This window comes from Ochotona princeps, chromosome 2 (genome assembly GCF_030435755.1).
Source record: "Ochotona princeps isolate mOchPri1 chromosome 2, mOchPri1.hap1, whole genome shotgun sequence".
NCBI classification, from domain to species: domain Eukaryota; kingdom Metazoa; phylum Chordata; class Mammalia; order Lagomorpha; family Ochotonidae; genus Ochotona; species Ochotona princeps.
Window position 1 is genome coordinate 19,895,326 of NC_080833.1, and position 24,792 is coordinate 19,920,117.

General features: G+C 46.4%; 1 protein-coding gene across 1 annotated transcript in view; it reads left to right on the forward strand.

Annotated features, from left to right (window-relative positions):
- The first annotated feature begins 12,869 nt into the window (after window positions 1–12,869).
- STX12 (syntaxin 12) overlaps window positions 12,870–24,792 on the forward strand; it is a 40,258-nt gene continuing 28,335 nt past the window's right edge. Inside the window, exon 1 of the mRNA XM_004592189.3 lies at window positions 12,870–13,125. Within this exon, the coding sequence (XP_004592246.2) occupies window positions 13,008–13,125 (118 nt within the window). The 5' untranslated portion in view covers window positions 12,870–13,007. The remainder of the gene's footprint in view (window positions 13,126–24,792) is intronic.

The window sequence follows — 24,792 nt, forward strand, 5'->3', positions numbered from 1 at the left end:
TTATCCTTCTTTGTGTGAATGCCATGGGCTGAATGGAAACACCTGTGTTGTGACTGCATGGGTGAGCGCTTGGGCTTTGAAACTCTCTTTGTCTCTGTCTCTGTCTCTGTCTCTGTCTCTCTCTCTCTCTTTCTCTCTCTGCCCCATCCCCTGGTCCCTTTCACTTGCTTCTCTCTCTTCCAGTTTCCCTGCCCTGTACCTCTCCTCTGTTCTCTTTCAGTATTCCTCTCTGTTCTTTTGTGGTGGTCACTGCTCAGTGTTATGTGCAGAATGATTGTTCTGTCCATCACTGCATCCTGCCACACCCGTGAGCAATTAGTTTGGTGTTAATTACGTATCACTGCCACCTTCAGACTTCGTACAATGAAAGAGGCTTTCTCTCAAAAAAAAAAAAAAAAAAGAAAAAGAAAAAGAAAAAAAAGTGCTTCAGGGTATATATTCTTGGGTTTTTTTCCAGGTATATTATGTATGAACTTTGTACTATGTATAGCCAGAGTTTTATTTATTTTTTAAAACAAACTTTTTCTTGAAAAACAAAGGAGTAATGGTATTGCCTCGTTGGTTCTTCTTGTAAAAGCAACATCTCTTGGAAACACACACACACACACACAACTGTCCTGTTCTCAAGCTTTTAGTAAGAATCAGATCTTCTGTTGTCCCCTTGGAGTCTCTGAGAACTGATTGCTAAGGTGAAACAACTCAACGCAGCCGTGTGGAGCTAAGTGCCTTGGGGAGGGTTTCTTGGGAGAGACCTGAGGGAGGGAGCCGAAGTTGGAGAGTCTGTCCTTTGGAGGAAGGGCAGAGCAGAGCTCGTCCAGGTTATACTGGACATGTCCCTCCCACCTCTTTCCTGCTTGTCTCGTATGATTGAGTTTAAATTCTCACACTGCCACTTGTTTTTAAGAGTACTTTTACTTCTTGTATCAATTGCATATTAGGTTGTTGGGCAGGTTTTTTTTGTTTTGTTTTGTTTTACACATGAATAAATCCAACATCAGCTAACATGTGAACTGTAAGAGCATTTCTGCTCAGGAAATGGACTCTGCATCTGCTTGGAAGAAATGCTGTCGCCGTCCCTTATCCCCACTGCTGCTCACCCAGCCAAGCCCACACACTCCTTGCTTTCAGTGGAAAAAAGAGTGAAAATGGACTCAGCCAGAGGAGTGTGCGCCTGGTCTTCCCCTTACCGTTCAGGAACGGGGATGGGTCTGCACTTGGCAGCTGCCCCCTCAGGTCCTCTGTGAGTTAAGGATGGGCTGGCGTGTGTCACGCAGCAGCCAGGCCAGCTGCACTGCAGTCATCTATGTGGAGTACCTGAGAGGAAGAGGCTGCTGAGACAGCAGGGACGGAAGTACTCTGACACTGGGGCAGTGGCCCTAACTTGCTGGAAGGATCCTAAAGGCAAATGCTCTGTGATCTGTGAGCCTCACTCAGCGTTGGACAGAGATGCGGACACAGGTGGCTTCCTTCCAGTGGGAGAGAACGGTGGACCATGTTGCTTCTCTAGCACCTGGGGTGGGGTGGGGGGGATGCACTTTTACCTTAGGAACAAAGGACAGGTCAGCACTCAATACTTTTGTAACTTTTTGAATGAGACACTTTTAGTTCAAGCTCCACTGTCAGATAATATTTTTCAGGTATTTGCATTGACTATGGGGAGAAGATTGGCAAAAACGAGTCATGGTTTTTTGTTTCAATTTTAAAGACTGAAAAAACTGTTATGTGATGTATAAACAAGGCAACACGAGTCAAGTTTTATACAGATTCTTTTTCTTAAAAGTCTTGGCATTTAATAAAAAGCAAATCCACACATTTTCTAACTTTCCATAAATTCCTAAAAGGGAAAAAAGAAACCTCAGTCTTGAAATTTTGATTTTTAAAAATCATGACACTGTTTACCATGAGATTGAGTAGCTAACTTTTTGGTAACACCTTTTGTTTCTTTGTATGTTTGTAATAATGGACATTTTAAAACAGGAATGTTTTGGTTTGTACAGCCTTTGACAAATGCGTGTTAATAAAAATTCGTATCGACTCAAGTATCAAGGTGGCTTTTGTTTTCATCTCTGTCTTGCTGGTTCATCAATAGACATTTCCCATTCTCTCCTGCCTAGGAAATAGTTTCTCTTGCTTGTAGAGAAAAAAAGTAAACATCTAACTGCTGATAGTTTCACATCTGCCAAAAAAAAATAACTCCTCTCTGTCCTTTCTATCATTTTTTCCATTAAATATTTAAAATTTTTTAATTTTTATTTTGTTAAAGATTTATTTCATTTTTATTGCAAAGTCAGATATGCAGAGAGGAGGAGAGACAGAGAGGAAGATCTTCCGTCAGTGGTTCACTCCCCAAGTGACTGCAACAGCCGGTGCTGTTCCAATCCAAAGCCAGGAGTCAGGAATCTCTTCCAGGTCTCCCACACAGGGTCCCAATGCATTGGACCGTCCTTGAGTGCTCTCCCAGGCCACAAGCAGGGAGCTGCCGGGAAGTGGGTCTGCTCAGATTAGAACCGGTGACCAGGCCCGGCAGCGTGGCCTAGTGTCTAAAGTCCTCGCCTTGAACGCCCCGGGATCCCATATGGGCACCGGTTCTAATCCCGGCAGCTCCACTTCCCATCCAGCTCCCTGCTTGTGGCCTGGGAAAGCAGTTGAGGACAGCCCAGTGCCTTGGGACTCTGCACCCGCGTGGGAGACCTGGAAGAGGTTCCAGGTTCCCGGCTTCAGATTGGCGCAGCACCAGCCGTTGCAGCTCCCTTGGGGTGTGAATCATCAGACGGAAGATCTTCCTCTCTGTCTCTCCTCCTCTCTGTATATCTGACTTTGTAATAAAAATAAATAAACCTTTAAATAAAAAAAAAGAACTGGTGACCATATGGAATCCCAGTACATTCAAGGCAAGGATTTCAGCCACTAGGCCACCATTCCGGGCCCTAAATTTTTATTTTTAATATGGTTTACATATTTGAGAGGGATGCATGCCAGTGTGAGCCTCTGATTAGGCTGGGAAGGGTAAGGAGGAAGATGGTGGGACACATTTCAGTCTTTTTTTCTCTTCTGTCCAGAGGGGAGGTGGGGAAGAGGACGGCTCCTTGCCATCAAACTACATTAGCACCTAGGAATGGGGAGCAGTCCTTTGATGACACGCTAGAGAACCTGATGTAGGGAAGTGTATTCTGAGGGAAAGTGAGATATACAAGCAGAAGGAGAGACGGATCTTGCATTCATTGCTTCACTCCCCAAGTGGCCGCAATGGCTGGAGCTCAGCTGATCCAAAGGCAGGAGCTTCTGGGTCTCCCACACAGGTACAAGCGCCCAAGGCTTTGGGCGGTCCTCTACCGCCTTTCTAGGCCACAAGCAGGGAGCTGGATGGAAAGTAGAGGAGCTGGGATATGAATGGGTGCTCATATGGAAACCCAGCACGTGCAAGAGGAAGGATTTTAGCCATTAGGCTGCCATGCTGGCCCCGAGTGATTTTGATAGTTCTGAGGTGTCAGTTTCATTGCTCTAGCGTTGGGAAATCTTTGCAAGGTCTGTTGGTTGGCAAGGTCTGCTCTACTGCATCCACAGACCCAGGAACATGCTGCAAAGCTTGGCCAGAATTGTCCAGCCTGTTCTGCTTTCCATCCTCTGACGAGGCAAGTGGACATCCTGAGCTGGCCAGCAAGTCCCTCATGTGCATCTGGACATGCTGTCCACTGCACAGGCATCAGCCACTGAGGAGGCTCAGCTTGGATACATGCACTCCAAGGTTGGACCACACCTCCTATTTATCCAGTTTAAATGTTTGCTTTGTGATAGGCTCGGCATTTGCAGGTACAGCAATGACAAAAGCCACCAAGTGACTCCTCATGGACATCACAGCATAGCACCATTGCTCCTGGGTTTTGACAGTCATGATTATTATTCCAAGAAGAACAAAGGCTGTCTTCAAAAGGAGTGAAAGCTTTTGGAGGTGCTGGCTCAGAAGGAGGACAGAAATATTTCTGAAACCACGATGTGCCTATTGGTAAGTTTTAAAACTGACAACAGATGTCTCTCAAGCACTGCCAGTGTCACATCTTGGTCATTTTCTGCTGTAAACCCAAAGTCAGTGTGCTTTCTCTAAATCAATGGATTTAGTCTTGTAGACTATTTCTTCCCACCTTTTATTGTGTGCGTTACTTTGATTTATCCACTTAGCCTTGTAAACCACTATAGGGGAAGAGTATAAGCAGGAAAAGGTGTCATCCAGCCCCTCTCAGGAAGGTCTTCAAGCACTCTAGCCCTCTAAGTCACTCAGAAGCCTTAGGCTCTATTCCTTGCAGTGTAGGACTGTTACCTGCAGTCCAGCTGTCCTCAGCAAATGGCCAGCTGAAGGGCCAGGCAGAAGGGTCATCCTCAGGAAGGTCAAAACTCAAGCGTTTGGGCCTGGCATGATAGTGTAGCAGTTAGTCCTTGCCTTGAACGCTCCAGGATCCCATATAGGTGCCAGTTCTCATTCTGGCGGTCCTCCTTCCCGTCTAGCACCCTGCCTGTGGACTGGGAAAGCAGTCGAGGACGGCCCAAAGCTTTGGGACACTGCACTTGCATGAGACACCCAGAAGAGGATCTGGGCTCCTGGCTTCGGATCAGCTCAGCCCTGGCCATTGCTACTATTTGGGAAGTGAACTAGCAAATGGGATCTCTTTCTCTCTCTCCTTTTCCCTGTAAACCTACATTTCCAATAAAAATAAATAAATCTTACAAAAAAAAAAAAACCTCAGGCATTCCTGGACATTGGCTGATTACTGCTACATGACATTAGCCCCAGAGCCTTAATGGCTTAAAACAACCATTCTTTTTTTTTTTAAAGAATTATTTATTTTTATTACAAAGTCAGATATACAGAGAGGAGGAGAGACAGAGAGGAGGATCTTCCGTCCGATGATTCACTCCCCAAGTGACCGCAACGGGCCGGTGCTGCACCGATCCGAAGCCGGGAACCTGGAACCTCTTCCGGGTCTCCCACACAGGTGCAGGGTCCCAAAGCTTTGGGCCGTCCTCAACTGCTTTCCCAGGCCACAAGGAGGGAGCTGGATGGGAAGTGGAGCTGCCGGGATTAGAACCGGCACACATGTGGGATCCTGGCGCATTCAAGGTGAGGACTTTAACCGCTAGGCCACGCTGCTGGGCCCAAAACAACCATTCTAACCTAGATCCTGTTGATCAAGAACTTGGCAGGGCATTTGGGTGACGTGTGTTTGTTAACACCTGGATCCTCACAGCTGGGAAGATTCAAAATCTGAGGGACACTGACTGGGGCTGGGTTCATCTCCTGTGGCTCTGTACTATACCTAGTGTACAAGCTGGCATCACTGGAAATCTCATAGTGCTGACTGGAGCACCTATGTGACCTCTGCAGGTGGCTTAGTGGCCTCAAAGCTCCTTCTCCTTCATTGGTACCCTATGACTCCAAACACAGCTGTTGAAAGCTGAAGTTACACTAGAAATTTTGACATGTCCTCACAGATCACATAACCTCACTTCAGAAGGGCAGACTCAAGATCCGCTCTCTTGATAGAAGACAAAGCAGGGCCTGGCATGGTGGCCTAGCGGCTAAAGTCCTCACCTTAAATGCACTGAGATCTCATACGGGCACCAGTTCTAATCCTGGCAGTCTGCTTCCCATCCAGCTCCCTGCTTGTGGCCTGGGAAAGCAGTCAAGGACAGCCCAAAGCTTTGGGACCCTGCACCCATGAGGGAGACTTGGAACAGGCTCCAGGCTCCTGGCTTTGAATCAGATCAGCTCAATCACAGTGAATCATCGGATGGACGATCTTCCTCTCTGCCTCTCTTCCTCTCTGTATATCTACTCATTAAAAAAAAAAAAAAAAAAAAAAAAGACAAAGCAGAAGAGTATGTGGGGTAGGGGACCATTGTAGTGGCCATTTTATAAAACACAGATTTGCCCCTGTTCTTGGTTTTAGTAAATTCTCATGACAATATATTTTTAAATATATATGTTAAACAATGTATACATACATGTTTAATTTGAGAGAGTGCACACACTTATATCCACTGGTTGACTCCCTAAATGCCCACACTGATTCTGACTGGCCTAGGCTAGCATCAAAAATTTGGAAATTAGTCTCTGTCTCCCTTGTGGGTGGCAGGAACCCTATTACTTCAGTCATCACCACTGCCTCCCAGGGTCTACACTGATAGGAAGCTGGAGTTAGGAGCTACAGCTGGGAATTGAACACAGACACTCTGGGGTGTGTTGTAGGCATCAAACTAGTATCTTGACCACTAGACTAAATGACTATCATTTATTTTAATGTGTGCTTATTTTTATTTACTTCAAAAGGAGAGTGACAGATATTTTCTGGTTCACTCCCCAAAAGCCCACAACAGCCAGGACTAGTTTAAGCCAAAGCCAAGAACACAGATCTCCATCTAGGTCTCCCTAATGAGTGGCAGGGACCAAGTATTTGAGCCATCATCTGCTTCCCAGGGTGTGCATCAGCAGGAAGCTGGATTGGAAGCGGAGATGGGATTCAGTTCCAGGCACTCTGATATGGGATGTGTGCAACTCAAGCAGTGATTTAGCCTGATGAACCACAATGCCTGCCCTCCCCACACCCATCCTTACTTTTATAATTTAATTTAATATGGTTTAATTTTTGCCAACCATGAACTTGATAAAAATGGAATAATGTAGGCTTTACTCATTTTGTGCCTGGCTTCTTTAGTTCCACATAATGTTTGGAGGAGGTCACCATTGTTGCTCACTCGGCTGTAGGCCATTTTTTGTTTTTAAGATTTATTTATTTGAGGGCCCAGCAGCGTGGCCTAGCAGCTAAAGTCCTCGCCTTGAACATGCCAGGATCCCATATGGGCGCCGGTTCTAATCCCGGCAGCTCTACCTCCCATCCAGCTCCCTGCTTGTGGCAGTCGAGGATGGCCCAATGCTTTGGGACCCTGCGTGTGGGAGACCCGGAAGAGGTTCCAGGTTCCCGGCTCTGGATTTGCGCAGCACCGGCCGTTGTGGTCACTTGGGGAGTGAAACATCGGACGGAAGATCTTCCTCTCTGTTTCTCCTCCTCTCTGTATATCTGACTTTGTAATAAAAATATACTTAAAAAAAAGATTTATTATTTGAAAGAATTAGCAAAGCAGAGTGAGCTTCCATTGTCTGGTTCCAAATGGCTATAATGCTGGAACTGGCACAAGCCAAAGCGAGGATCCTGGAACTCCATCCAGGTCTCCCATATGGGTACAGGGGCCCAGGCCTGGGCCATCTTCCACTGCTTTCCCAGGCACATTAGCAGGGAGCTGGACTGGAAGTGAGGCAGCTGGGGCTCCAACCAGAGCTCATATGGGAGGCCAGTATTGCTAGGGGCAGCTTAGCTCACTGTATCACAACAAAGACCCTCTGGTTGCTGGATTTTTGCACCCTATAATGTCAAAGCTTATTTCTAATTTGAAATTAGTAAAAATAAATATTGCTATGGTCTTCATCATGCAGTCTTTACAATGTAGTTTCCAAACTGGAAAACATCCAAATGTCCACTAAAGTAAATAGTCAGGCCTATGGAATTGTATAATAAAATAAGAACCTAAAAAAATAAAAAAGAATAGTCAAATTGAAGTACATTCATATGACAAACTACCAATTAATAAAACAAAAGATCAAATTACTGACATGTGCAACAGCATGAACACATCTCGAAAGCATTGTGTAATTGAAACAAGAATACATAAAGTGTGGGTCCAAAAATAGACGAAATTGACCTACAGTGATTAGAAAAATCAGAAAGTGATCTTCGGAGATGAGGAAAATTTGATGGGAAAGGAGCGTATGTCAAGAGAGTTTTGTGAGGTGCTAATGAAAGCGTCCTACTCTTAGGTGGTAGTTACTTGGGTGGATAAAAGCACCAAAATCCATGGAGCTACACTTCATATCTGGATGTTCTATTACCTATCAATTACAACGCAGTAACAAATTAGGAAAAGGGCCCGGCGGCTTGGCCTAGCGGCTAAAGTCCTCGCCTTGAAAGCCCCGGGATCCCATATGGGCGCCGGTTCTAATCCCGGCAGCTCCACTTCCCATCCAGCTCCCTGCTTGTGGCCTGGGAAAGCAGTTGAGGACGGCCCAATGCCTTGGGACCCTGCACCCGTGTGGGAGACCTGGAAGAGGTTCTAGGTTCCCGGCTTCGGATCGGCGCGCATCGGCCCGTTGCGGCTCACTTGGGGAGTGTATCATCGGACGGAAGATCTTCCTCTCTGTCTCTCCTCCTCTGTGTATATCTGGCTGTAATAAAATGAATAAATCTTTAAAAAAAAAAAAATTAGGAAAAGTACTGTTTAGTTCTAAAATTTGTGATCCTTAACTATGCACGTTTTATGGAAAACACGTGGGTAGATATGTGCTGGGAGTGTAGCCGGCTGTGGAATGCTGTCTCTGTTGCTTAACAGCTATGTGACACTTGGGGGGGGGGAAATCCCCTGGAGTCCCTTGGGAACACCAGCTTCCTTCTATGTAACAGTGAACTAATTCTGCTTTGATGGGTGCCAGCCTAGGAAGATGCTTTTCATGGGTTGGCACAGTGCTGACAGATCTTTGCTCTTAAAATTACAGATGTTTGGGCACGGTGCAATAATGTAGTGGTTAAAGTCTTCGCCTTGAACTTGCCAGGATCTCATATGGGCGCCGATTCTAATCCCGGCAGCTCCACTTCCCATCCAGCTCCCTCTCTGTGGCCTGGGAAAGCAGCTGAGGATGGCCCAGGGCTTTGGGACCCTGCTCCTGCATGGGAGACCTGGAAGAGGTTCCCGGCTCCTAGCTTTGGATTGGCTCAGCTCCAGCCGTTGCGGCTCACTTGGGGAGTGAATCATCAGATGGAAGATCTTCCTCTCTGTCTCTCCTCCTCTCTGCATATCTGCCTTTCCAATAAAAATAAATAAATCTTAAAAAAAAATCACAGCTTTTCAGAAAATGTCCCCTTTGAGATGTCAGTGAAGATGGACTACTGTGAGTTATTGCGGCACGTAGAGTGAGCTTGAGTTTCTAACCCAGACACAGAGCTTCAGGGAAAGGGCTTCCAGCTACCACCTTCTCCATGTGTCTTCATGTGGTAGTTTACAAGTAAACAGACCCCAACTCCTCTCCACAGACTGGGTCTCAGAATGACCGCTTTCACACATGACCCCTGAGGTGATCTCACTGTTGCATTTGCGTTTCATCTACACTCTGTCTTGTCCCCAAATCCTACACTCTGACCATGTTTGGGGACTAGTCATTTTTTTTTTAGATTCATTTTTTTATTACGAAGTCAGATATACAGAGAGGAGGAGAGACAGAGAGATTGCTTTCCCAGGCAGCAAGCAGGGAGCTGGATGGGAAGTGGAGCTGCTGGGATTAGAACCGGCGCCCATATGGGATCCCAGCGCGTCCAAGGTGAGGACTTAAGCCGCTAGGCTACCGCACCGGCCCGACACATCATTTTTCTTAGCAGTAGCAGTTAGTAAACTCAACTTGGTTATGCAATGGGTGGTCTTTATCAGATGAGTTTTATTTGGGGGATTACTGATAATATGTGTAAAATAGTTTCACGGTGCCCACTACATCACAGCTATTTATAAGAATTGATAATTTTTAATTGTTCATGGTAGTACAACAACTAGCTACTGACAATCTAGTATTTGCAATGCACAGATATACTGTTCTGAAAGATTGCAGTTAGAAAACAACTTTTAATTTATTTATTTATTTATTTTTTAAAGATTTATTCATTTTATTACAGCCAGATATACACAGAGGAGGAGAGACAGAGAGGAAGATCTTCCGTCCGATGATTCACTCCCCAAGTGAGCCGCAACGGGCCGATGCGCGCCGATCCGATGCCGGGAACCTGGAACCTCTTCCGGGTCTCCCATGCGGGTGCAGTGTCCCAAAGCATTGGGCCGTCCTCAACTGCTTTCCCAGGCCACAGGCAGGGAGCTGGATGGGAAGTGGAGCTGCTGGGATTAGAACCGGCGCCCATATGGGATCCCGGGGCTTTCAAGGCGAGGACTTTAGCCGCTAGGCCACGCCGCCGGGCCCAACAACTTTTAATTTACATAAAGAAACCAACAATAGTCCTGGCACGGTGGCCTAACGGATAAAGTCCTTACCTTGAAAGTGCTGGGATCCCATATGGGCACCAGTTCTAATCCTGGAGGCCCTGCTTCCCATCCAGCTCCCTGTTTGTGGCCTGGGAGAGCAGTCAAGAATGGCCCAAAGCCTTGGGATCTTGCACCCACATGGGAAACCTGGAGGAAATTCCTGGCTCCTGGCTTCAAATCAGCTCAGCTCCAGCCATTGCGGTCACTTGGGGAGTGAATCATCGAACAGAAGATCTTCCTCTCTGTTTCTCCTCCTCTCTATATATGCCTGACTTTACAATAAAATATATAATAAATAAATAAATCTTTAGAAAAGAAAACAACTGTATTTTCAGTTTCTAGGAGAAAAGTATCTTTAATGAAATTTACTTTAAATAGTGTCAGAGGTAAATGAAACAGCAAGGTGGAGGAGTCCACCATGGTGGGAGGGTTTGGGGAGGGGTGGGGAGAGCCCAAGTGTCTGTGTAACTGTGTCACATGATACAATGTAATTAATGAAGTTAAATAATAAATAATTAAAAAAAAAATCAAGTTCAGTAAGATTCCAACTATATTGAGATTTGTGCTCAATTATTTTAGGTAAACTCTCACAAGTCAATATAAAGCTTTTTTTTTTTTTTTAAAAAAAAAAAAAAAGAAAAGAAAAGCATAGTTAGAGAGAGAGAGAGATCATGCATCCACTGGTCCACTTCGCAAATGGCTGCAATGACCAGAGCTGAGCTGATCTATATAGGCAATATTGAAGAGAAAATAAAAAATTAAAAGCAAAAACAAAAACAAAAACAAAAACAAAAAAAGAATATAGTCTACACAATCTGTTGTAAGAGTTAACACAAAGTGATGGGCTTTAAGAAACAGATTTTTAGGGCTTGGTGCAATGGCTCAATTGGCTAATCCTCTCCTTGCAAAGTGCCAGGATACCATATAGGCTACAGTTCGTATTCTGGCTGCTCCACTTCCCATCCAGCTCCCTGCTTGTGGCCTGGGAAAGCAGTTGAGGATGGCCCAAAGCCTTGGGACCCTGCACATGCGTGGGAGACCTGGAAGAAGCTCCTGGGTTCAGATCAGCTCACCTCTGGTCATTAAGTTCATTTGGGAAATGAACTGTAGATGGAAAATTGTTCTGTCTCTCCTTCTCTCCGTAAATCTGCCTTTTCAATAAAAATAAATAAATATTTATTTTTACAGGTTTTACTAATCCCAGCAAGAGCCTTCAATGATTTTTTTTTCTACAGATTAAAAATGCAAACAAAAAATGCTCTCATGAATGCATGAATGAAAAACAGAAGTCTGTTCTGAAAAGTACCACGGCTGAGGGCACATGTTCAGAGTCCCTCCCACACGGGCAAGCTGCCTGCTTCCTCCGCATTCCCCAGAGATTGCAAAGCAGGCGTGAGCGGGGTGAGGCTGGCTACGCAGGAAGCTTGGCCACTTCCTCTGCAAGGCTCATCATGGGATCTCCTCCCAAACCAAGTTCCTCTCCATAGCTTTCCTTTCACCACACACTCACACGATGCAGTCTACAGGGGGAACATAATGATCTTCACTCCCAATTATCCAAGGAAATTATTTTTTTTATTATTATTATTGGAAAGCCGGATATACAGAGAGGAGGAGAGACAGAGAGGAAGCTCCTCCATCCGACGTCCCACTCCCCGAGTGAGCCACAACGGGCCGACAATCCAATGCTGGGACCAGGAACCTCTTCCGGGTGTCCCACGCGGGTGCAGGGTCCCAAAGCCTTGGGCCGTCCTCAACTGCCCTCCCAGGCCACAAGCAGGGAGCTGGACGGGAAGTGGAGCGGCCGGGACCAGAACCGGTGCCCACATGGGATCCCGGGGCCTTCAAGGCAAGGACCCCAGCCGCCAGGCCATGCCGCCGGGCCCCTCAAGGAAATGATTTTTAAATTTTAGGAGTTAAAAAAAAATGGACCACTTGGTCTGTGTATTGCTGTGGTATAAGGGTAATGCCAACATTCCGTAGGGGAGCTGGTTCTTGTACTGGCTGCTCCGCGTCCCTTCCAGCTGCCTGCTTGTGCTTGGGGACGCGGAGCAGCCGAGGGATGGGCCTAGCGTTTGGGCCCCTGCACTCCAGTGGTACAGGTGGAAGAAGATCCTGGCTTTGGCACGGCTGGGTGCTGACAGTTGTCCCTCTTTGGGGAGGTGGTGAACCAGCAGATGAAAGATTTTCTCTTTCTCTCTCTCAAAGAAAAACATCTTTAAAAAAAAACCAGGTATGTGTCTTAAAGACATGGCTGGAGCATTGTCATACACTGTGGCACAGCTTGTGAACAAGTGAGTTGCAATGAGGATTCATACATAGCATGTTTTCACCCAAATACTATTTATTATTTAGGAGAGGGGTGAACTGGAAACCATAAAGTCCTTCACAAATTCTACCAAAGTCTTACAGGACGAAAGTAGAGTGAGGAATTTCGGGTTACACTTCAGTTACAAACCTGAGTTTCTTGATTGTTGAATTTTCCCCTGGTTGGGCTTCTCAGAGAGGCTGAGTTCATCTGGTACAAATTTTTTGGGAATCAAAACTCCTTTTCTCCTGTCTCAGTTTGCCACTCAAGCATAACCAAACTGAGTCCCCACCTCCAATGATATGACGTCATGGTCCCGCCCCGCACCCACAACCCCAACGGTATGACGTCATTGCCCCGCCCCGCAGTCCTAGGCCACCCCTCCCAGCTGCGCCTGCGCACTGTGGGGCGGGGCGTGACAGATGCGTGCGCAAGACGTGGGGGCGGGGACGGTGCGCACGCAGCCTCAGCCCCTTCCCCGCCCTTTCTCTTCCCGGTTTTCCAGCCTGCGGGTGCTTTCTGACGGCAGCCTCCGGTCGCGGCTCGGTGCTGGGCGAGCCGGTGTCAGCTCCTTGTCATGTCCTACGGTCCTTTAGACATGTACCGGAACCCGGGGCCTTCAGGGCCCCCGGTCCGAGACTTCAACAGCATCATCCAGACGTGCAGCGGCAACATCCAGCGGATCAGCCAAGCCAGTGAGCCGGGGCTCCGAGCTGGGGGGCGGCGGCCGGGAGGGCGTCCTGGAGAAGGGCCTGACTGAGGCCCTCCGGGACGCAGGCCGGGACCACGCCGGAGCCCGGGAGGGCTTTCCACTCCGGAGTCGGCGGTGGCGGAGGCTGCCACGCTGAGACTGTCAGGCCCCGGCTCCCCGAGGGTCCCGAGCCCCGGGGCTGAAGCTCGGGTTCCTCTCCGGAGTCCCGCCCGCTCGGGGTCGGGGCCGAAACTGGGGACCTGGCCGCCCGAGGGTGCGAGGGGGTGTGTGTCACCCCGACAGCAGCGAGCACCGTGACCTGCGCCGAGTGGCCAGCCGAGTTTTTCCTGTCGTGGCCTCCCCCGCCGCCCACCTCGCCTTCCTCTGGGGGCCAGTTGAGGGCCGCGGTTATTTACTGATGGAGGCTTTAGGTTTTACGTTCGGCCCAGCCTTTGGCTCCTCGGAAATCAGCAACTTTGAATTCAGAGAAGTGGAGGGAGGGGTGCGTGTGTTGTTTGGGTGACTGTACACAGTTCTTCCTGTAATGACTTGGAACATCAGACCCCGTGACTGTTGTTGGAGAGGTGGGATGATTGTGTGTTCGCAAAGACAATTCCCCAAGAACCTTCCCATCTACAGGGTTGTGTCTTCCTCAGTGAGGAAGGAGGGTGTGTTTTGGGGGCTTGAAGCGGATGGAGCTTCCCTAGTAGCTACTCTTTGGGACTAAGCTGATAAACACGGCAGCCTCCACCACTTAACTGCGTGCGGCAGGGGAGAGTTGGTGGAACTCCTAAACTCCCTCCTCGCCTTTAGGGTCTGAGTGGGACTATGTAAATGAGTCTGATTCCGGCCGTTTTCCGTGGTTGAAAATCAGCTCAGAGCTTTAGAGACCCTGGGGCGTCTGCAGCAATTTTCCCTGATCCCCATCCTGGGGAGTTATTATCGTATTTTTGTGAGAGTTTGGCTACCTTCTGTTCGTAGGTAGAACTGGTTGGTCCTGGATTACAATTGTGTTGTCTATTTTAAGGCATAATCGATCGGTTTGATTTTTAGATGTAAATGGACATGGTTGAATTTGAGACTGAGAACATTGCTGATGGGGAGGCATTGAGATCAGGAACCTGGGTGATTGGAAGTGGCAAGAATATGTGATCTGTTAAGTCCAGATGTGTATGCTTGCTGTAAGTGGAGGGTGGATCAACATTCTGGTCCAGATTGAGATTTTCTGCTGAGGCCAAATCTCATTTGAATGTGCTCTTTTAAAGTATTCATTTAGCACATATTTGCTTGAGTGTTAGGCTGTGTAGTAAGTGTAGGAAGTGGCATGGATTCATTGGTGAGCTTGTGGAGTACATAAACAACCAAGAAGTAAAGTGTGTTAGGGCTGTGGCAGTACAGATCACAAGTAGGCATTTGGGAGAGCGAGAAACCATTTAGAGAAGGCCTGTGGCATTTGAACTAGTTCTGCAAAGGTAGTGGAAAATACTTCAGCTTTGTAGGCACAGAGCTTTTCGGGAGGGAATGGATACTGTGCTGGTGGGCAAGCTGAAGGGGTCACAGAGGCTAAGTGGTTGACTCTAGAAGGTAGTGGAGGACAGTGTTGGAAAGGTGAGGTGGGCCTAGCTGTGGAAGGCATTAAGTGTTGAGCTAAGGGAGCTGGGTTTAATCCTTTAGGAGTGTGCCAATAACAGGGAAGAGAGACTGGAATCCCACAGTCCTGGAGAAGGGCCTGACTGAGGCCCTCCCGGACGCAGGCCTGGGCCACACCGCAGCCTGGGAGGGCTTTCCACTCCAGGGTCGGCAGTGGCGGTGGCTGCCACGCTGAGACTGTCAGACCCAGTTGGGGACTGTGAAATGAAAAGGAAGGAGAAACTAGGAGAATTTTCCATGGTAATAGAATTGGTAAGATTTAGTTGTTGGTTGGACATCGGGTTGAAGGGGAAATTTAGAGTCACTTCTCAATAATTTGAATAGCTAAATTTGAGTACATGTTGTATGTCAGGCAGGATAAAAAGTGATGTGCATTTATTATTTAATTTTGAAACAGCTTGTGAAGTAATTGCCAGTATTAGTTCCATCTTAGGGATTGAGAAACTGACTGGTAATTGCCCAGCTAACAAATGACAATGCCAGATCTGTCTCTTATGATTAGAAATTTGCTTTTTTATAATTTTTAATTAATACTAAAGGCCTGTAGCAGTTAACTCTTGAAGTATGTAAGTGACTTCAGCTTTCACTCCGGAGGGACACTGGGGAGGGGCTGTGCCTCATCTGTGGATCCTTTCTGTATGTGTTCACACACACACAGAGCAAGTAATGGTGAGTGCTCTGAAGAGAAAGAAAGGGTAAGAGGATAAGCAGGTGAGGAAGAGGGAAAGTAAGTTGATCAAGAAAGACCTCTCTGAGGAGGTGGCGCTGGAAGCTGGGGAAGGTATCCTAGGCAGAGGACAGGAGCGAAGTGTGTTCAGCAAGGTCTGGGAATTCTTCCCTTGGGATTGCTTAGTGAGGAACTGGGAATTTGGAATTAGTAGGATCAACGTTGTGTTTCCCAATTTTCAGGCTAGTACGGATCCCCCAAGCCTCTCCTGAGACATGGTCAGCGGAGCCAGGGTGCCCTCAGAATGTGGGCTTGTGGACAGAAACTCAGACCTGTGCCCATTCAGACCTGAATGCTTGAGAGAATAGGTCATTTTTTCCCCCTCAGTGGTCAAGCACAGATGTGGGTTTGGGAGTGCTGAGCATGGCCACCTGAAGGACACGTAGTGCCCTGTGTGTGTTGTTCCAGGTACAGCTAAGGCTGACTGCCTGGCACACACATTTGTTACCAGTCTGGGGAGGGTGCACACAGAGGAGGAGCACTTGACTCCAGCTATTGTGGAATGAAGGGGCTGGGCAAGTGTTGCTGAGGCAGAAGCAGGGAAAAAAAAATCCAAACCCAATAGTCTCCTTGTTAACTCTGAAGAGATTAAAGAAAAGCAGTTCTGTTTTTCCTGTGGCTGATTTATTGATATTTACTGAAGAATAAGAAACAGTTGAACTTTCTAAACTATCATGAGATTCTGTGGGTGGTTCTTTCAGATGGATTTTTCCTATTTGCCTTTTTATGTTGTCATCCCTAACACCTGTTATTCCAGCAACTTACTTGTGGTCGTGCCATTCTAGTTTTGGTTGATAACACTGTCGGCAGTGTGTCTAAAGTCTTGTTGTCATTGTGTTACTCATCTCCTTGAGAGCTTCTGCTGGCTCTCTGTTGTCTGCTGTGGCACATCTTAACATTCCACCTGCTTTCACTCTTTCTGATTTTAATCCCAGTTAACCATGTGCCCTGCTTCTCATACTTTGCTAAGGACATGTTTCTTAAAGTTCATGAACTCTGATTTGTTGCTTATTCTGTTTCTCCTTTCTTTGGCACTTGTCTTCTCCCTACCTCACTGGCTGTCTAAATTATACAAATCCTAAAGGCATCCTTAGATGCCAGCTCCAGGTCCATCTTCCTGCTAATGCAGGGAGACAGTGGTGATGGTTCACTTGATTGGGGTCCTGCCCCCCATGTGGGAGGCCTAGATTGAGTTCCTGATTACTGGTTTCAGCTGGTGCTAGCCTGACCTAGCCCTGGCTGTTGCATGATTTGGAGAGTGAACCAGTGATTAGGAACGCATGTTCTCTGCTCCACATTGGGGACCTGTTCCATATCTTCAGATACTGGTGTGGTTAAGCTTCTGGGAGCGGCACTCTCTCCTTTTCCTCCAGAAACAGGAAGTATAGAAAGGAAGATTGGAAGCAGTTGTCCCATCCACTTTCTCCCATTCCTTGACCCTTCCTATCCTAATCAGTGGTTCACGTGGGTAAGAATCCTTCTCAACTGTGTAAATGTCATCGAAAATAAGTAAATATTATGCAGAAAAAAATAAGAGGAGTACATGTTCTCTGTCTTGCTTTCTCTCTGGGACATCATTTCCTGTCTTCCTAGGCACACTGTCAGGAAGCTGGAGCAGAAGCAGAGTAGCCAGAATTCAAACCAGCACTGTAATGTGGAGTGGCTGTTGTGCCCAGCAGTAGCCCCATTAAGCCCACTTTGAAAGATCAAGGACTCAAGGGTCAGCAGATCTGTGGCTGAGTGCTGCTCCGCTGTATGCTAGTAACCTTGAACAGGTTCCTTTTTTTTTTTTTTTTTTTAGTTTGCTTCTTCTTTTTATTAATATTATCATTTTGTGATACAGTCCGTAAACCCTGGGATTTCCAGTGGAGGGAAGGGGACTTTGGGAGGGGGTAAGGGAAATCCCAGGTTATTTCTTTTTTTAAATATGTTACCCCATCTGAAGTATGGTTGGAATTTTTAAAAGGCAGTGTCATTTGAAAGTGTCTAGTATATCACCTGACACATGATTGACATTCAGTAAGTGATATTTGTTTAGTAGCAAGGCTTAGGAGTCACACTGTCTGGCTTTCGATTTAAATTGTAGATCATCTTCTTACTAACTGTAAATGTATTGCTGTGCCTCTGTTTCTCAATTTACTCATCCATAAAATGGGCTTAATATTAATCCCTTGTGAGGATTAAATGAGATAATTTATGTAAGGTGAGGATTGCATGGGATAATTTATAGGATTGTGAGGATAAAATAATTTATGTAAAGTACTAAAAACAGTGCTTATTATGTAATAAATGCTTAAGGAATGTTAGATCTCATGTTTCTAAAAGTTTCTAGGCACCTTTTTTTTTAGCACTTGCTTATAATCTATATTATTTGATCAGTGCTTTTTGGTCTTGTCACTCACTACACCTGGAGAGGTTACTACGGGTTTTTTGAGGGTGGTGAAATTATGCAGTCTGTATTTCTTGTTAGTTGCAGTGCCTGGCACAGCAGTAGTGGATGTGTAGCTGGCATTTGTTATATACTGCATTGATTTTGTTATTGCTGAGGGCATTTTTCTGGGTCTTGAGTTTGATAACAGTAATGGTCGCTATCCTTAATTGAGTACCTTTATGTGCCAGACATTGTTTTAAACTTAGCTGTATGTTACTTCGTTTCATTCTCATAACAACCGTATGAGGGGTCTCTTGTTATTCTCATTTTTTTAGGCAAGAGAACTGAGACCCAGAGGAATGGAGACTTTCGCTCCAGGTCGCTCCCCTAGGGGTGATGGAACCGGGACGCAAGCGTAGGCAGGTGTAACTCAGAGTCCATTCTGTTCATCAGTATGTATTTGGTCACTGGCAGTGGTAAAGGGAGGAGTGTATCTTTGATGTCTAGCACTCATTCTGAGTGTAGAGTTTTCCTGAAACTCTACATTTTCATCAGAGGTGCAAGAATGTAAAGTAAAACATGAACCCAGTCATCAGATTGAAACACTAATATACTGAATGAGAATATCAGATTATGTCCAGTGAAGAGGGAAAAAAATTCCCATCTGAAATGGCAGTTGTTTTCATTGTGATTACACTTTAATTCATTTGGGGTTTCAAATTCTACTATCATTTTAAAGCACAGGAGGAGTATGTTCAATTTAGAATAGTCTTGAATGTGCATGCTAGCTGTAATATATGACATCAATTTTTTTGAAGATTTATTTTTATTTTGACGTGAAAGGCGGAGTTACAGAGAGAAGGAGAAACAGAGAAGAAAAAGAAAGAGCAAGAGGGGTCTTCCATCTGCTGGTTTACTCACCAAATAGCTGCAACAGTTGGAGCTGAGCCAATCCAGTCTGGAGCTTCTTCCTGTCTCCTTTAGGGGTGCAGGGGCCCAAAGACTTGGACCATCCTCCACTGCTTTCCTAGGCTGTAAGCAGGGAGCTGGATTGAAGTGGAGCAGTTAGGGCTTACTACGCCACTTTGCTGGCTCCAGTTATTTGACTTCCTTCATGCTTTTTTACATGTTTTAGCCAAGACTTGTTTTTTAAGATGACAGATGAGGCATAGATGTTTGGCTTGGTGATGAAGAACCCACTTATGATGCCTGCATCCTATATCCCAGTGCTTGGTTTCCTATCCTGGCTTATCCTGTCCTGCATTCCTGCTAATGCTCACTTGAGGAGGCAGCAGGTGAGGATTCAAGTACTTGGGTCCCTACCAGTCATGTGGGAGAGCTGGATTGCATTCCTGGCCTGTGCCCTCTGCAGCATAGGATCAGCCCAGTTCCATTTGTGAAGTCACAGGTGGAGACGACGACTTCTTTTTTTAAAGATTTTTTTCTTTTTATTGCAAAGTCAGATATAAAGAGAGGAGGATATCCTCCATCCAATGATTCACTCCCCAAGTGACCGCAACGGCCAGTTCTGTGCTAAATCCGGAGCCAGGAGCCAGGAATCTCCTCCAGGTCTCCCACGTGGGTGCAGGGTCCCAAGGCTTTGAGCCATCCGTGACTGCTTTCCCAGGCCACAAGCAGGGAGCTGGATGGGAGGTGGAGTTGCTGGGATTAGAACCAGCGCCCATATGGGATCCCAGGGCGTTCAAGGACAGGACTTTAGCTGCTAGGCCACTGCGCTGGGCCCAGATGGAGACTTCTAAGCCAGACTTTTAGGGTGCAGAAGAAAGCATCATTGCACACACCATCCCGGGTGGGACTACAGCTGTTTCATTATTACTGAATTTTATGATTGAACGATGGTGAGTACCTAGAGACAATTTAGTGCTCACATAGTTGTAAAGATTTAATAAGAAAAAATAAAAACCTCACCCAAATAGTAGGTATTCACTGAATGTTGGTTGTATCTGAATATGATCTACAAGTGGTGGGAAAGAAACCCAGCAAAATGGTCTGACTTGTGGAGCAGCATTCATCTGGTTAGTCAGTCTGGCTTAGAGTTCAGATCTCACCAGGCCTAGTTGCCCTGCATTCTCCTCTTCTGCCTTAAAGAGAGTCCATGTAAAAGGGAGACTGATTCAATTAATCAGTAATTGCTTCTGCCCAATCGGTGCCTGGCACCCTGCTGGACTCTAGTGAGTGCAGAGGCTATTTCCCCAAGTAGGAGGGAGTTGGGGAAGGGAGCAGGTTAGAGCAAGGACATCAGCCTATCTGGAACAGAGAGCTGTAAAGTTAGGGAGCTTTCAGATAAGTAGGGTAGAGCAAACACTGGGGAATCCAGGCCTGCCCTGGATGACTACATTCTGTTTCCTTGATTACCAGCCTTTTGAAAGAGGGTAATGTGGCAAGAATTTAGCTATTGGAATTAGCTGTGAGTTTGAACTCTGGTCAACCCAAACCCACCAATAACTTGACATTTCATTAAAATTCACGGAACTTAGGATTGTTTGCAAAGCTCCCCACCTTTTTGGCATCTCTCTTATTCACTTTACTTCCCTTGTCTTTTTTGCCATGGTTCCTCTTCACACCAAGCATTCTTGCACTGGTGACTTTGTGCTAATTACTCTCTGGAATGCTCCCCACCCCCCTGTGGCTGCATTGCCTGATCTTTCACATCTTTCCTGTCTGCTGTCAGCTAACGCTTGTTGCCCTCCTCTGTCATTTTCAACCTTCACCTGAGTTGATTTTCCTTTAGGCCACCTCTCATCATCTTATATATGCTTGTTATCTTTCTTCTCCCCCCCCCCCCCCTTAGAATGTAAGCTTGAAAGCAGGTGTCTTGAAGGGCATAGAGCAGTGTAGAGGAACTGTTGTTGTGGCATATCAGATTAAGCTGCTGCTTGCAACACAGCATCCCATATGGGCACTAGTTCCTGTCCTGGCTGCTCCACTTTCAAAACAGTTCCCTGCTAATGTGTCTGGGAAAGCAGCAGATGTTGGCTCAAGTACTTGTGTCCCTGCATCCACATAGGAGACCCAGATGGACCTTCTGGCTCCCTGCTCAGGTCTGAGCCAGCCCTGGCCATTGTGGCCATTTGGACAATTAACCAGTGAATGGAAAAATGATCTCTCTCTTGGACCTTGTGCGGTTGCCTAGCGGCTGAAGTCCTGTCCTTGAATGCACCGGGATCCCATATGGGTGCCAGTTCTAATCCCAGCAACTCCACTTCTATCCAGCTCCCTGCTTGTGGCCGTTGTGGCAGTTGAGGACGGCTCAGAGCCTTGGGACCCTGCTCAGAGCCGTGGGAGACCTGGAGGAAGTTCCTGGCTCCTGGCTTTGGATTTAGCGCAGAACCGGCCGTTTCAGTCACTTGGGGAGTGAATCATTTGATGGAAGATCTTCCTCTCTGCCTCTCCTCCTCTCTTTATATCTGACTTTGCAATAAAAAATAAATAAATCTTTTTAAAAAAGATCTCTCTCTGTAACTTTGTCTTTGAAATTAATACATAACAGACACAGCACACACAACAGTATAAAGTAGATACTTTTGGATGAATGAATGAGTTGTAGCTCTTGTGAATTTCAGCCTGGGCATATACATTATCGGGGTGATAATGGTCTTTGAAGAGTTCTTTGAGTCAAATAAGGTAATGTTTTACTAAATTCCTAGCTTGGTGCCTAGTCAATGCTTGGCTTGTGCTAACTCCTGCTGTCTTGTACATTATTGTTATGACTGTCAAGCTGATAGCTTTAGTAGTGTATTGATTCCCTTTTGAGTTACAAGGAAGGACATACTACTTGTTAGTGGAAAAAAAACAAATAGTAATTTATATCTTACAGAAAGAGCACTGTAATTATAATGCTGGTGCTTGCTTATTGAAACATTAAGCTATAACCATCCTCACTAAATAGAGTAGATACATTTTAGGGAAGTTTTGTCAAAAGGCACAATGTCAATCAAGTGAATTTGATATTTCCATTGTAATATTGGAATTGGTCTAGGAAATGTGGCTTCAAAATAAGATCATAATCTGAGGTATTGTCAACCTATATATTGTTGTCATCGAAAATTTTTGCATTTAATACCCCTGGTTCAATGGTTTTTGGCTAGGGGAAAGTAACTTTTATATGTTGCTAAAAATATATCAGATTGTTCAATTTTTGGTTAAGAATAGGGTCTTAGCAACCATTGTTGCCTAATCATTGTTTCTTATTAGGCTTGGCAGCTATTAACAAGTCAGTGTTGTAAGTATCTAGTGCTTTTCTTTCTTTTTTCTTTTCTTTTTTTAAGATTTAAAGGTACAGTGGGAGAAGGAAAGAAATCTTCCATCTACTGGTTCACTCCCCAGGTTCACTGGTTCACTCCCCAGGTTCACTGGTTCACTCCCCAGCATTGCCAGGGCTGATCCAGACGGAAGCCAGGAGCTGGGCGCTTCATCCGGGTCTCCCTCATGGGTGTTAGGGCCCAGGCACTTTGACTCTTCTGCTGCTTTCCAGGCATGTTATAAGGCAGTTGGAGTGGAAGTAGAGCAACTTGAACTTGTGCCTATGAGGGATGCCAGCTCCAAGTAATTGGCTTCTAATAAACTTCAACTTGTATTTCCTTGCTCTATGTTATTTATTTTTTAAAAATTAGATATTCGGGCCCTACGGCATGGCCTAGTGGCTAAAGTTCTCACCTTGAACACACCTGGATCCCATATGGGCACCGGTTCTAATCCCGGCAGCTCCACTTCCCATCCAGCTCCCTGCTTGTGGCCTGGGAAAGCAGTCGAGGATGGCCCAATGCTTTGGGACCCTGCACCCATGTGGGAGACCTGGAGGAAGTTCCTGGTTCCTGGCTCCGGATCAGCACAGCACCTGTCATTGTGCTCATTTGGGGAGTGAATCATTGGACGGAAGATCTTCCTCTCTATCTCTCTTCCTCCTTCTCTCTGTATCTTTAGAAGAAAAAAAAATTAGATATTAATGTTTTGTTTTATCTGAAGGAGAGACACAGAGAGCTTCCATCTGCTGGTTCATTCCCCAAATGCCTGCTGCAGCCAGAACAGAGCCAGACCTAAGGCAGGACCCTGATATTCCATCATGGATGACAGGGACTACTGTATGATGAGCTGTCACGTGCTGCTTCCCAGGGTACAGACTCACCGGAAGCTGGATTGGGAAGCAGAGGAGCCAGTCCTGAGACCAGGCACCCCCCGCCCCAAGCTGTGCTTTGATCATTTCACTGAAAGGCATGCTTCCTCAGCTTGCTGTGTAAGTCCTGTTGGTTCCTACATTAGGCATAAGGTTGTATAACTGTGACCCCAAAATTTTAAATTTTTAAAGATTTACTCACTTTTATTGGAAAGTCAAATATACAGAGAGGAGGAGAGACAGAGAGGAAGGTCTTGCGTCCGATGGGTCACTCCTTAAGTGGCCACAACAGCTGGAGCTGAGCCAGTCTGAAGCCAGGAGCCAGGAGGTCTTCTGGGTCTCCCATGCGGGTGCAGGGTCCCAAGGGTTTGGGCCACCTCGACTGCTTTCTCAGACCACAAGCAGGGAGCTGGATAGGAAGTGGGGCCTCTGGGATTAGAACTGGCGCCCATATGGGTTCCTGGTGTGTGTGAGGTGAGGACTTTAGCTGCTAGGCTACTGTGCCGGACCCAAAACAATTAACTTTTAAACTTCACAATTTGTGTTGGTCATGGAAGCATTGTATTTACATTGTCACAGGTTATACAGTATGCACTGGTTTCCTTGTTTTCTCACTATGCCAGACATTGGGCAGGGTGGTGTTTTACAAGTGGCACCTTGGCATTACTCTCCGGAGGGTGGGAAGGGCATTCAGAAGCACTCTAACTCTTTTTTTTTTTTTTTTTTAAGATTTATTTTATTTTTATTACAAAGTCAGATATACTGAGAGGAGGAGAGATAGAGAGGAAGTGGAGCTGCCGGGATTAGAACCAGCGGCCATATGGGATCAAGGCGAGGACCTTAGCCACTAGGCCACACTGCCGAGCCCCACTCTAACTCTTATGCTGTGATACCTGTGAGGGTCTGTTGAAATGGAGGGCGGTCAGTGTGTTTCCTCTGGGCATAGAATATTCTGTTAATGTGTTCTGCGCTTAAGCTACGTATAGAAGACAGTGAGCGTTTTTAAAAAGCAAGCAGGCTAACCAGAAATCACACAGATGGCACCAGGGCTGTGGCGTAGGGGTTAGCTGTCGCGGCCATGTGGGGAGTGTACCAGCAGATGGAAGATGTCTCTCTGCCTCAACTCTTTCTGTAATTCTGCCTTTCAAATAAATCAATTAAAAAAAAAACAAAAAAAGGAATCCTGGAGGTAACTTCCAACCTGTGAATGCTGCTATCCCCTCCAGCCTCCCAAGCAGAAGCGGAAATAGAAAGCAGGGCGCAGGAGTTCATGGGTCCTGCTGCTGCTGTAGCAACCAGTGAGGGCCCGGGGGCCTGGCGGCTGGGCTGCTGGGCACGCTCCTTGTGACCATTCCTAAGCTTAGCAAAAATACCAAAGAAAAGGTAGAGAGGGTTGAATAACTAGATTATTTGCTCATTTTTTTAAAAGATTTATTATTATTGGAAAGCCAGATATACAGAGAGGAGGAGAGACAGAGAGGAAGATCTTCCGTCCGATGATTCACTCCCCAAGTGAGCCGCAACGGCTGGTCTGCGCCGATCCGAAGCCGGGAACCAGGAACTTCCTCCAGGTCTCCCGCGCGGGTGCAGTGTCCCAAGGCTTTGGGCTGTCCTCAACTGCTTTCTCAGGCCACAAGCAGGGAGCTGGATGGGAAGTGGAGCTGCCGGGATTAGAACCGGTGCCCATATGGGATCCTGGGGCTTTCAAGGCGAGGACTTTAGCTGCTAGGCCACGCCACCGGGCCCTATTTGCTCATTTTGTGGTATAGAAAGCACAGTTGAAAGAACC